This window comes from Petaurus breviceps, unplaced genomic scaffold (assembly GCF_028583685.1).
Source record: "Petaurus breviceps papuanus isolate PSGF00001 unplaced genomic scaffold, PetGlider_PUasm1.0 229, whole genome shotgun sequence".
In the NCBI taxonomy this organism is placed as follows: Eukaryota; Metazoa; Chordata; class Mammalia; order Diprotodontia; family Petauridae; genus Petaurus; species Petaurus breviceps.
In genome coordinates, this window is record NW_027185903.1 from 250355 (window position 1) to 264360 (window position 14006).

Genomic DNA, 14006 nt, shown 5'->3' on the forward strand with positions numbered 1-14006 from the left:
ACAACAGACTTCATTTAGTAATACTTCTGCATTATTTCAAGTTACATTCTACTAACTCAGCACTTTCCAAAATGGAGACTAAGACACACATACCAGGGAGTACATAATCAACCAAATGAAGGATAGGAAAATGGGTCGTGGACCACACTCTTCAGAATAGATTATCTCTAACTCAACAATCCTAAAACTCCCCCTTCACTCATTCTAGTTGAACATTCCCCACTCTACACTGACTGTTGGCCTCCCATGGCTGCTGCATGGGCAAAATTCTATCTTCCACTTGGAGCACCCCCACACTCAGACCTTCAGATCATCTGACAGCTCAGGGGGGAGAAAGTAACTAGGAATCTTCCTCTCAATCCCTTTTCATTTTTTTAGGGTGAAAGAGTGAAGAAGCCAGGCTGAGTAGGCACAAAGAGGTTAGGATCTACAATGAAGATCTCATTACATTATGTCTCCTTTCAAACCCACCCCTCTTTATAACTTCCGCTATTCCTAATGAAAATTCCACTAATTTCCCACACCCTCAACTTCCTTGTTATCCTGACTCTACACACAAATAAAATTATCTCTTCCAAGTTGCCAATGATCTCTTAATTGCAAAGTTTCTTTTCTCAGTCTTCATCCTTTTAGATATTTCTTTGGAATGTGAAATTAATGAGCACCCTCTCCTGGATACTCTCTAAAAGCACTGTTAAGTATGTCACCTATTAAAACTCTCTTAGGGGCGGCTAGGTGGCACAGTGAGTAAAGCGCCGGCCCTGGAGTCAGGAGGACTCGAGTTCGGTTCTGGCCTCAGATACTTAACACCCACACAAAAAACTAGCTGTGTGACCTTGGGCAAGTTACTTAACCCCAATTGCCCTCCAAAAGCAAAACCCAAAAAACCAAAAAACAAAAAACCTCTTAAAAACTCACTTAAAAAAAAAAAACTTGGAAAAAGAACCTTTTTAACTTGTTACAAAAAAAAAAACCTGATTAGTTTGCAAAAACTTGGGGTGGCTGGGTGGCACAGTGAGTAGAGTGCCGGCCCTGGAATCAGGAGAACCTGAGTTTGGATCTGGCCTCAGACACTTAACACACACATTCAAAAAAACCTAGCCATGTGACCTTGGGCAAGTTACTTAACCCCAATTGCCCTCCAAAATTAAAAAAAAAAAATTAAATTAGTTAAAAAGTTTGCAAACATTTGATCTGACATCAGGGAAGATAGAAATATAACAGCTGAATTTCAAAAAAAAGTTTTGCATAATGGGTAGATGGGATTGAAAAATGAGTATGATTTAATAAGCCCTGTCAATGATGTACTTCTTACATTTGGAGCTATGTATCTTTGTGAGGTGTCTATTTTAGCACTGACAACCAATAAAATCCAAGTACAGAAATAAACTGAACTTAAAACGAGATCTTTCAATTGCTGGACCCCAAAATGTTAAACTAAGGTTTTTTAAAAATAAAGAAGCATATTCAATTACAATCCTCTTATTAAAACATTAATATTTTCAAAATTTATATCATCTTTATTTCATAATTTTAAAATGTCTGTGTGTAAAATTTGTGAATAAGCAGGTATACACATATTGAGGGGGTATATTAAAAAACTTCTAACTGACTGGGGTGTTATGATGAAACAGGCTCAGGAACCACTATATTAGCTATTCAGAGAATGAAGGAGAAACTAGTTTTTTTTTTAAAGCAATCGGGGTTAAGTAACTTGCTCAAGGTTACACGGCCAGTTATTTCTGGGTGTGGTGCTGAGTATCTGAGCTCGGATTTGATTCAGGTCATCCCGACACTGGAGCCAGTGCTCTTACTCACTGAGCCACCTGGCCACCCCTAAGCAATTGGGGTTAAGTAACTTGCTCAAGGTTACACAGCCAGGTGTTTCTGGGTAGGTGCTAAGTGTCTGAGCCTGGGATTCGATCTCCAGGTTGTCCCAACACTGGAGCCGGTGCTCTTACTCGCTATGCTACCTGGCCGCCCCAGAGAAACTAGTTTTCTACAATAATGCAGCAATAATTACTAATAGGGAAATAACTCATAGTGCTTGGTTTCAAATTTAAGATAAAAAATTTAAAACACTATCCTTCTAAATCCTACTGTCAAAATGCAATGGTTACAAAATTTTTAGTTGAATTTTTATCAAAAATGGATGTCCAAACAGGGATTCTTTCTTTTTTTTTGCCTTTTTGGAGGGCAATTGGGGTTAAGTAACTTGCGCAAGGTTACACGGCTAGTGTTTTTATGTTAAGTGTCTGAGGCCAAATCTGAACTCAGGTCCTCCTGACTCCAGGGCCAGCACTTTACTCACTGTGCCACCTAGCCGCACGCCCTTTTTTCAAACAGGGATTCTTACATTGCTTTTCTGGATGATTTTAATAGATGAAATGAGACAATACATATAAATAGCTTTACAAACTTTAAAGTGACTATATAAACCTGAACTAAGAAATATGTTCAATATTTAAAGTATAAGTTTATATGACTTAAGGTAAAAAAAAATGTCTCTCAATATACACACATACATGGAATTAAAATTTACATGAGAAGACAAAATTTTAACTGATGTATTAAAATCCTCATTCTCACTGTAGTTCAGATAGCCACAGCTATGGTACACTGGAAAAAATACTGAATTTAGATAAGAAAGCTGGGTTCTGGGCTTAGCTCTCATACATTCTTTTATAAGGATAATAATTGTACCTCTTTCCCATAGGTGTGTGTGTGTGTGTGTGTGTGAAAAAGAGAAACATGTTTTATTTTCTAAGGCACTATTATAAACTACAGCTATATTAATGATAAACAATATTACATTAATGATTGTAATAATTATCCCTTATAAAAGGTTCATTTGACAGCATAGTTGAAAAAATTTTTTTTAAAGATGCTGGCTTGCCAATAATATGAATGGCAAATATGCTTTTGTTTAGGAAACGGACCATCTTACAAGAATTCAAAACAAAAAAACCCCATAAATTCATGAAAAGAAAGCAGATGAAGTTGATGTAAAATAAAGACATTTTTCACCTGAAGTGAAGTATATACGCCATTAGCTAAGTGAACTGCCTCAGATGCTTCCATTGGATTAGGAATATCTAAGTCCTGTGGGACCAGATGGCACTGCTTCAATAATTGAACAAGACATGTAACATTTCCACTCATACTACACAGTTCCTCTAAGAACCAGGCTCCATCCCGTGAAGTGAGATCAACAAGTTGTTCTCCAGCACTAGATGCAGCACCTTCCATCATTAGATTACGCCTAAATGAAATATTTATATAATGAGAAAAAATGTACATCGACCTTACAAATTAATTATCAATATTAGATACAAAAATCAGTTATTTGAAGCATTATATGAAGAAACCATATTTAGAATAGACAATCTAATTATTCAAATTCAGTCTGGGGCAGCTTATATAGATATAAAATTTCCACCACCAGTTTTTTGACAAATTATTCCAGATCTAAAAATCCTAAAAAATGTTCAACTTTCAGGAAATCAAAAGGAAACCATTAAAAAGGCAACACAACAGCACAGGTCCTTCTTCAGGCTTCCAATTTAGGATTAATGATCAATGAGTCTCTATAAGGATTTAAGAACTTGTATAAAGGCTCAGAGAGCGCATAAGTCCAGTTATCTACTGCACCACTGTGAAAGAGTGAAAAGCTATGGTAGCCACTGGCTTCACCCTTATAAATTTCCTCCTGGTGATCTAGAATGATTAGCAGAGCCCATATCCACAGCAGTGCAGGTGAAATGGTAGCTAAGATACTGTAGGAGTACTCCCAAGGCATATTCTAATTGCTGCCCACATTAAAACATGAGCTAAGAGTGTTTCAGACCTTTTTCTGGTAATATTACTGAAACTATCAGGCACTACATCGAAATTAGTAGGCACAAAACCAATGTGGTACCAATGTGTCAAGCACTGACATGAGCATCAATTAATTTCTGTTCATAAAGCATAAAAATTATTAAATAACTATATTGTGCAAAAAACATTGTGAATAAAAAGATGAAGAATGAGTTCCTGCTGCTTTGGAGTTTACAATCTAATAGTTAACACAGAGCATGGTCCCATAAACACATCTAACTTACCTTGTAAGCGTGCAAAGGGCAGAAATAATAACACTAGCTAGGCTCAAAGACCCTTCTTCTCCATTTTCATGTAGAAAAACTTTAATACAACGTTCAATTTCTTTCAACTGTTCTTCGCAAACTGGCACAGTAACTGCTTCTTGCTTCAATCTCTCCACTTGTCTGATAAGTCGGCTATTTATATCTGCAGCATAACGCTGGAGAGTCATTTCTGTGGCAGTTATGAATTGGCATACTGTTGGAGGAGGTTGGGGAGCATACTGCATTTCATACCTGTAAAAAAAAAAAATCACAAGACACATTATCTAAATCTGTAGTGTAACTGTATTACTCAAGAAAAGAATTAGGGGAGGCTAGGTGGTGCAGTGAATAAATAGAGCACCGGGCCTGGAGTCAGTAGGACTTGAGTTCAAATCTGGCCTCAGACACTTGACACACTTACTAGCCATGTGACTTTGGGCAAGTCACTTAACCCCAATTGCCCTCTTCCCACCCCCAAAAAAGCAAAGCACTATTCACTATTTTTAGTAAAAAAAAAAATTAAAATACATGAACAATAAAAGCACAAGTGACTTAAAATTTTCCATGTCAACCTCCTATAGTTTTTGATTAACTGATTTTTTTTTTTACTAAGAATATGTACAAAAACACCCAAGAGTTTTTCCTGTTGCCTGTAACTTACTTTCTGTATAATTCCTGACAGCGCTCAATTGTTGTGTTACAGATAAGTTCTTCCATCCAAGTCTTCCACTGTTCAATTCGGTGTTTCTGAAATATTGCTTTTGGGTATTGAAGAGCTACAGTTGCATAGTGATGCAGCTGCTCAAGACATCCTCTTAATACCGAACGCCTCTGCTGCAGAAGAGCACCAACCTCTCCCTCCAGCTGTTCACACTGGCTGATCAAATGAGCCTGCCCAGCATTCTGAAGAAAAGCTGTTGCTGGTACATAGCTTGGAGGACCTATAAAACAAAATGCAAAACATAACGTAATGGTAGTAGCAACTTTTGAAATAGAATAATGCAACCATCAAGGAAAATGTATGGCTGCCATTCAACAATGTCTACATGTTACAATTATAGCATACCAAGGTCCATTTGTGTGCTAATCTCCTGAAGAAGACTTGCAAGTTGTGTTGCTTCTAAATTATTAAATGCAGCCTGGTAATGCGTTATCCACTGTTCAAATTCATTCAATTTCACCTGGATTGCTTCCTGAACAGCTCTTTGCTGAGTCTGCAGTTGTGTATGTTCAGAATACCTGAATTAAAGAAATCAAAGAAAAAATACTTCTCTAAGTTAATGTTAGATAAATAATAGTCAATTGCTGAAAAGATGACATTTAAAAAACTTTGTTATTTGTGCTTAAGTTGCTTTAATCATTTATAATGAGATCAGTGTTAAACACAAGATCAAAAACAAGAGATGGAAGGGATCTGAGATTTTCTAGTATGATGTTCTTCTATTTATAAGAGATTCTCAACTTTTTGGTCTGAAGGCCTTTCTTAAAAATTGAAGAATTATTAGAATGTCTATCAACTTATTGGCATTGTTTTTATACATTTTTGAAAATCTCTTTAATGTCTATCTTAAGAGAAATCAGCTGGATCCTCCAATCTGCTTCTGCATTCAATCTGCTGCAACGTGTTGTTTTAGTAGAAGCAAAGATGATAATGCAGCCTCGAATAGTAGTTATTATCCTTCTTCTCAAAGAGGACCAAAATGACATCACTATGATAGAGTCAGGTTTCAATGTGCCTGACTGTGGCTGCTCAGTCCAGTATGAGCTCAGAATGCTCTACCACAGGCTGGGTACAAATAGTCCATGTGAACTTTTGGGGTGGGTTTTCTAAATCTGTGCATCCTGTACTTCCTTTAAGCTGTCTCAATTCTGCTTTGTTCATAGAGTACAGCACTTTCTCTGATGTGGGCACTCTATGCTGAGCAGTCCAGTGTCTCCCATGTCACACAATCAATTCCAAAGTTCTTGAGAGTGTCCTTGTATTGCTTCTTCTGACCACCATGTGAATGCTTGCCCTGTGTGAGTTCTCCATAAAATAGTCTTTTTGGATCGAGTATATGTTTGACATTCAAACAACATGGCCAGCCCATTGGAGTTGTGCTGTCTGAAGCAGAGTGTGAATACTTGGCAGGTTAGTTCAAGTAAGGACCTCAGAGCTCAGTGTTTGGTACCCTATCTTGCCAGGTGGTCTTCAGAACCTTCCGAAGACAATTCAAATGGAACTGATTCAGTTTCCTGGCATGGCGCTGGCAGACTGTCCAGGTTTCACAGGCATACAACAATGAGGTCAGCATCACAGCTCTGTAGACCTTCAGTCTGGTAGTCAGTCTAATACCTCTTCTCTCCCACACTTTACTTCAGAGCCTCTCAAACACTGAGCTAGCTCTGGCAAAGTACGCATCAACCTCATTATCAATGTGTACATCCGTGGAAAGCACACTACCAAGGTAAGTGAATTTATCCATAACATTTAAAACTTCTCCATTTGTTGTAACCAACAGTTCCAAGTATGCATGGTGTGGTGGTGGCTGAAAGAGCACCTGTGTTTTCTTGGTCTGAATTGTTAGGCCAAAATTAGCACAAACAGCAGAGAACTGATCCATACTTTGTTGCATCTCAGCTTCAGAGTCTGCATTAAGTGCACAATCATCTGCAAACAGAAAATCATGCACCAACACTCCCTCCACTTTGGTCTTGGCTTGTAGCCCTTTACAAGTTGAAGAATTTACCATCAGTGCTGTTAGTCATCATTGAAGGCATCTGACAACATCATTCTAAAATGCATGGGAGCAAGCACGTAGCCGTGTTTCACTCCATTGGTGACTGGGAAGGCATGAGAGCACTGCATATTACCTAGAACCTGGGCAAGCATGCCACCATGAAACTGATGTATAATGTTGATAAACTTCTCCGGGCAACCAAATTTTGACATAATTTTCCATAAGCTTTTTTTTTTTTGGTGGGGGAAGGCAGGGCAATTGGGGTTAAGTGACTTGCCCAAGGACACATGGCTAGTTTTGTGTTAAGTATCTGAGGATGGATTTGAACTCAGGTACTCCTGACTCTAGGGCTGGTGCTCTATTCACTGTGCCACCCAGTCACCCCTCCACAAGCTCTCTCTTTTTTTTTTTTGGAGGGCGATTGGGGTTAAGTAACTTGCCCAAGGTTACATGGCTAGTTTTTTTGTGCGGGTGTTATGTGTCTGAGGCCGGAACCGAACTCGGGTCCTCCTGACTCCAGGCCGGCGTTTTACTCACTGTGCCACCTAGCCGCCCCCCACAAGCTCTTATGACTTCAAAGGCCTTGGTCAGATCTACAAATTTTGTGTACAGACTTCTAATCTGCTCCTGACATTTCTCCAGTAGTTGCTGGGCAACAAATACCATATCAACTGTTCCTCAGCTCCTTCTGAAGTCACAATAGCTTTCAGGTTGGTGATCAACTTCCAGGTGAAGGATCAGCCTATTAAGGAGGACTCTTGTCGAGTCTTGCCAGCAATGACCAAGAGAGTGACCCCCCTCTGATTGTCACAGGACAATCTATTTCCTTTACATTTATAAAGATGGACAATGGAGGTATCCTTGAACTCCTGGGGGATAACCTCCTCTTGCAATATAGATAACCTGGAAAATTTCAGTCAGTTTTTGTATGAGGAATGGATCCCATACCTTGTAAATCTCAGCTGGAATACAATCAGCATCAGGTGCTTTGCCATATGAAAGGAGCCTAATGGCATTCAAAACCCCTTCTTCAATTGAAAAAGGGAGTATTTTAATAGGTGAATAATGTTTTAGTATTATTAAAGTAGTCTTGACTTCATGGACCCCATGAAAGAGTCTCAGGGACCCCCAGTTATCTAGACCAACTTCCTCATTTTATAATTAAGGAAACCATAGGCCACATAAGTCAAGTCATTTGAAGTACCAAGTAGGAGAGTAGGGATTTTAACCCAAGTTCTCTGGCAGTGATTCTAGTACTCTTTCTTCTATATCAAATATGAAAAAAACCCTCATATGTTCATAGATGATGAATTTAGAGCTGAAAGGAACACTTGGGGCTATCTAGCTCAATTCTTTCATTTTACAGATGAGAAAACTGAGGGTTAGAAAAATGATCTTGCCCAAGGTCACATGGGTATTAAAAAGTACACACTTATAAACAAATTCAACAATTCTTTGATACCTGTGCTGTAGAGTGTGAGAAGGATGATCAGCTCCTTCAGTTCCTTCCAGGAATTCAATCTCCTCAAGAAGTTTGCCTTGTAATTTTTCAACATCTGTCAGCTGTTCTTGCAAGTTCAGATATTCTTCTAAACTGCTGTCTAGCTTGGGAAGCACAACCAGCATTTCATCCCTATTCTTAAACCAGTTTACCTATAAAAAAATTATTGTTATTAGGAAGTTTTCTTACAGTTCATTTTCTCAGACAGTTTTAGCATCATTAACTCAATAATACAAAAAGCAAATTATACTATTAGACAGTAGAAGAAAAGTGACACGTAAATAATCAAACAAACGAAGGTAAATACAATGCATGGCCCTTGACAAAAATATTGGGAGTTTTTTTTTTTTTTAAAAGGGACATGATGAAAATTAAGACTTGATTCACTAGCATAGTGCTTTTAGAAGGAAAAGTAATATTTCCTAAGATCGATCCCAAATGAACAAAATTGTGTCTACTGAACCTTTAGAAGAACAGCTATATTTAAGTAGTAGTGGTGGTTCAAGTCACTGACACACTTTTTTTTTTTTATTTTAAGCAATTGGGGTTAAGTAACTTGCTCAAGGTTACACGGCCAGTTATTATTATTTCTAGGTGTGGTGCTGAGTATCTGAGCCCGGATTTGATCCAGGTCATCCTGACATTGGAGCCGGTGCTCTTACTCGCTGAGCCACCTGGCCGCCCCTAAGCAATTGGGGTTAAGTAACTTGCTCAAGGTTACACGGCCAGCTGTTTCTGGGTGGGTGCTAAGTGTCTGAGCCTGGGATTCGATCTCCAGGTCTTCTCAACACTGGAGCCGGTGCTCTTACTCGCTGTGCTACCTGGCCGCCCCCACTGACACACTTTTAACTATTCAAACAGAATACATTATCATGTTTTTATTTCACCTTAATTTCAGCTACTCTGGAAGAGAAAAGGCTTCGTGTAATGTCTCTCTCCATCTCTCTTTTACTTTGTTTGTTTTCAGCTTGCTGGCCACCACCACCATAGACAGCTCCAGCAAATCCTGCTTCTCCCCCAGCTGTCCAGTCCACCAGAGGATCATACACAAATGCTTCCAGTAATGTAAGCAAAGTCTCTCTTCCACGTCGCATGATGTGCAGAACCTGTTAAATAAATAATTTTATATTAGTTTTGTGGTTACTTTCTTTACAAAAAGAAAATCTTGTTTTGCAGGCAAGAATAACAGATACATTTCCTTACTTTGTTAAAGTGCACCCAAAAAAGAGTGAAAAGCATACCTGCTCACAAGAAAGCCTGAAAACTCCTTCTACTCCTGTCACACCCAGGGCTGTTTCAATGTTGTGTGTCATGCGGAAAGGTACCTTTTCAGGAACTCTAAGGCTTTTACCTAAACAACAAGATATTTTTGTTCTTATTTTAGACCTCCCTACTCACTTCAGGTGAAGTCATTTTATAAACATACAAAAATAAATTCTATTTTACCTTTTTCAAAGCAAACATTATAATCTATGTGAACAACTTCTCCTGTAGTCATGTCTATAAGAACATTATCCAGATGTCTATCTCCAAGGCCAATTATGTATCCGACCATAGACATGACTGCGGTAGATCTTGCATAGGACTTAAAAATAAAAAAAAGATTTTATATATCAGTAGAAATTACTTTTCAAACATGAAAATAATGCTTTAAAACCAGTATCAATGCTTTTAAAACTACAACACCTCACTCTCTCATAGATGGTCCATCTACCTAACTAGTTTACTTTTCTTCCTATTTCTAATTCTTTTTGGTGTGCTCCACACCACCTCCCCCCCCAACCCTCTGAGTCTCACTTAAAACTACTTGATGTTTCTTCTTTATAACCCTAGTTAAGTTCTACAATTAGGGCTATAAACATTATGCATTAACTATTAAAGCCCTAAGCTTCAATTTAAACAAACCATACCTGTGTAACTCTCCACCATTCATCAGGGGTAGTACAAGACGACCAGAGCTCCTTAGCCAGAAGATTTGGTGGTGTCGCCTCCATTAGCTCTTCTAACACAGCCTTCATCACGTTAAGAGGCCAATCACGACGAGAGACATCAAGACTAAGCCCAACTGCTTTTAAGGCAGGTCCAATTTTACTGTAATAAAGTTCACTTGGCCGGGGCACTATTCCAGGATTTTGAGGAGTTTGATAAGAATCTTGAGCCTATGAAAAAAACAAACAAACAAAAAAAACCAAACCAACCCCCAAAACCAAAATTGCACTTTTATTTCCAACAGAAGCCTGAACAGCTATTACTGTCAGACAGAACTGATAATCTGTTAGCTTTGCTGAAATGCTTTTTTCTCCTTTCTTTTAAGTCTTTAAGCAAGGGCTCTCTAGGTATGAGATTGGAAATATGATGTAAAAATGAAAAGCATTAATTATTTTTTAAAAAAAGAACTCTAAAACTTTAAAAATATCAGCTAGTATTATCAGTGAGCTTTAACCGACCTTTTACAACACTTTTTAAAACTAAGAACTTGAAGGGGAAACAGAAACGGCTTTTAGAACCAGAAGTTTAAACTAAAGAATTGTTAAAAACAAAAATACAAAACCCCAATTATAAAAATGTTAATAAAACTGTTTGCCTGTCCAAGTCCTCCTAGATTAGTTTTTGATGTGCCAAATAGTTTAACTCATCTTCCTTACGGCCCTATGTCCCCTTTACTTTCAGTTTTAATTCAAAATGAGTGTCAGGATTCTTTCTATTTGCCTCTTTTACTTAAAAAACAAAAAACAAAAATCTTGACCATAATTTCATATTCTTTTCTGTCAAGGTTTTCTGAACAAATCAAACTTGTGAATTTAATTTAATAGAAAACATGGATAGGGATTGGGAACTCCCAAGTGAGGAAGCTCCTTCTACCCATGCAGATTGGATATTCTGTGATTTATAATTCTAGACTGTTGCCTAGAGCAGAGGTGTCAAACACTTGGCTGACCACACTCCCAAGTGCAGTTGAACCAGATTAAAATATAATTAAGAAATATTTAACAAACTAACAATTCAATATATAATATCAAATCTGAAAATTAAGTCAATATGTAGCCTACAGGGATAATGTACAGATTAGTAGTCCCCTTTTCTATTTGAGACTGACACCACTGGCCTTAGAGCACTGAGAGAAAAGTGACTTGCCTAGGTCCACACAGTTAACTATGTGTCAGAGATGGGTTTGAGGGGCGGCTAGGTAGTGCAGTGATTAGGGCACCGGCCCTGGAGTCAGGAGGACCTGAGTTCAAATCCAGCCTCAGACACCTAACACAAAAACTAGCCATGTGACTTTGGACAAGTCACTTAGACCCAACTGCCCTACCTTGCCCCCTCCAAAAAGCAAAAAAAAAGAAATGGGTTTGAAATGAGATCTTCCCGGCAGCATGGAGTGGTGAACACCAATACATAAATATCTTTGTATTCCTTTTTACATTTTTAACATCACATCATCAAAGACTCAATATTACTTATATAGTACCTGGGCTCAATTTTTTTTTTAAGTTTAACCAAAAATCACATTTCCATTAAAAATACCTTTATTCTTTCTAATATATTCTCACATCCTACCAACTGGTATATTCCCAGTACTTAAACATTTGTTAAGTTACTGAACTAGAAAAAAGTATGATCTTAAAAAGAATGTCATTAGCATTTTCATATATCTATATATTACACATTTATATCTATCTGTGTGTATTTCAATAGAAAGATAGATGTAAATATGTAAAACAATAAAAGTACCTACCTTTTGTGCTTGTAAGGCAGCTTCTCGCTGTTGCCATCTTTTATAAAGACCAAACAATGGTGTGGCTCCATCCACCCACTGGATGAGACCTGACCTGGTTCCTAGTGGTGTCACAGAATAATGTCTAGCGTGGAAACGAGGTGTCTCTTGACGATTAATTGTAGCAAACATAGTATTCACTATAGACAAGAATTGCATAATTCTCTCATCTAGGTGCAAATCTTCCAGTCCTACAATTAAAAATAAAACACAGAAAATTCAGATGATCTGGCTAAATAAAAAGGGAGATACTGGGTTGCTCTGGGGAAGCAAATGTTTTCAACAGATAATCCTATGTATCTTTATTAATTCTTAGCAACAGAGACAGAGGCATAGTTATACTAAGAATGGCTTTTTTGGAAAATTCTACTTGCAGCACCAGGAATGAAGTGATGAAAAATAACTAAATTATTAACCATGCTCTAAAATTTCTATTTCTACAACCTTTTAGGGAAAGAACCCAAGTAATGACAGTATCTTAATTTCCTGGGGCCAAAGGGTACAACCCTTACTACTTCCTTCTGACACCAGTCAGTCCTAGCTAATAATGAATGCTCTAAATTTCTAAGGATAAATTATAAGTTATTACAAGTTATATAAAAAGAAACTAATAATAGTAGAACACCACATTTGATGTTTATTTTAAAAGATACATTTTTTTTAGCCAACAGGTTTGAAGCACTAGCTTTAAATGTGAAGGGATTTGTTCTCTATTAAAAAAAAATGCTTATTTTTCAAATGGGGAGGGGGGAGTAAGGATTTAAAATCTTACCTTTGAAAAGGTAAGGGTAGTTCTTCCCATCTGAACCTAGAAAGAGAAGTTTCTTTGGTTTGGTTTTAGTAGGCAAGATTGTGATGGTACCACCAACACTGTGAATTGTTACTGTATCTCTGGCAGACACTTCTCCAGGAAGGGCAATTTCAGTGTTAGTCATGGCAGCCAACCAAGGACTAATTTCTTCAAGACGTAAGATGTAACTAGCACGTTTTTGTGCTCTCTGCTGTAAACTTAGCATCACCTATATTTAAAGTAAAAAAAATCAACAACAAAAATTCCTAAAGTTCAATATATTAGTATAGTGCTTACTTCTTCACATTTATTTTGGTATACAAGCTTCAATTCTAAGAGGAAAAGAAATATTATTAAATGGCATTAAAAAAAACCCTTAATAACTGTAAGGGAAAAAGAAGTAGCCAATGGTAGGGTTCAAAAATCTATTTCACACAATTAATTTGTAATGCTGCTACTTCTGAAAACATATCTGACAAATATATGGGGAAAATGGCAGATAAATATTAAAACATTTTATTTTAATATTTAATCTCTCCTAATTTAGTCATTCTGAATTATTTCCACAATTTATAAAAGTAATTTAAAAGTCCAATCAATATCAGTTTTATTTACTATGCTAATAAAGTGCTATCAGGTTGTTTGCCTTTTTGTTATTATAAACATTAAATACATTCACTAAAAAAAGTAAGTAAATTATACAAAGGATCAAACACTCTCCTCCTTTTGTTTTTTCCTCTGTAACAGAAGAGAAGATGACTAGTATTTGGTAAAAGTCAGAGAATGCTGAGCTTGGGCACTTTACATTTAACAACCAATTTAGAGTGTTACTTGCTCACCACCTTTGGATTATGTCACAATGGACCAGTAAGCAGCAGAGGGCAAACACTTAATAATAATTTATGTTGTAGGTGCTAACATCAAAGGAAACTTTAGTTTTGTCAAAACAAAATAAATAAACCCACAACAATCTATAACGGACAGTCTTACACAGCTTTTGCTAAAAAAGCTCTCTCCTATGGAGAGAGAGCCAAGGAAATTTGGGAAAAAAAAAACAAAACCAAAAAACCCAAAACATCCATCAACTTTAAAGAAA

At 37.2% G+C, this 14006-nt stretch overlaps 1 protein-coding gene across 3 annotated transcripts in view; it reads right to left on the minus strand.

The window, feature by feature from the left end:
• Positions 1-14006, minus strand: part of SMG1 (SMG1 nonsense mediated mRNA decay associated PI3K related kinase) — a 128652-nt gene that overhangs the window by 24722 nt on the left and 89924 nt on the right. For all 3 annotated transcript variants that reach the window (XM_069096013.1, XM_069096012.1, XM_069096014.1), the window contains 11 exons: positions 12893-13139; positions 12082-12311; positions 10256-10504; positions 9792-9930; positions 9587-9696; positions 9233-9451; positions 8307-8497; positions 5191-5363; positions 4786-5065; positions 4104-4376; positions 3028-3262 (listed from right to left, as the gene is read on the minus strand). In XM_069096013.1, the coding sequence (XP_068952114.1) occupies positions 3028-3262; positions 4104-4376; positions 4786-5065; positions 5191-5363; positions 8307-8497; positions 9233-9451; positions 9587-9696; positions 9792-9930; positions 10256-10504; positions 12082-12311; positions 12893-13139 (2346 nt within the window). The remainder of the gene's footprint in view (positions 1-3027; positions 3263-4103; positions 4377-4785; positions 5066-5190; positions 5364-8306; positions 8498-9232; positions 9452-9586; positions 9697-9791; positions 9931-10255; positions 10505-12081; positions 12312-12892; positions 13140-14006) is intronic.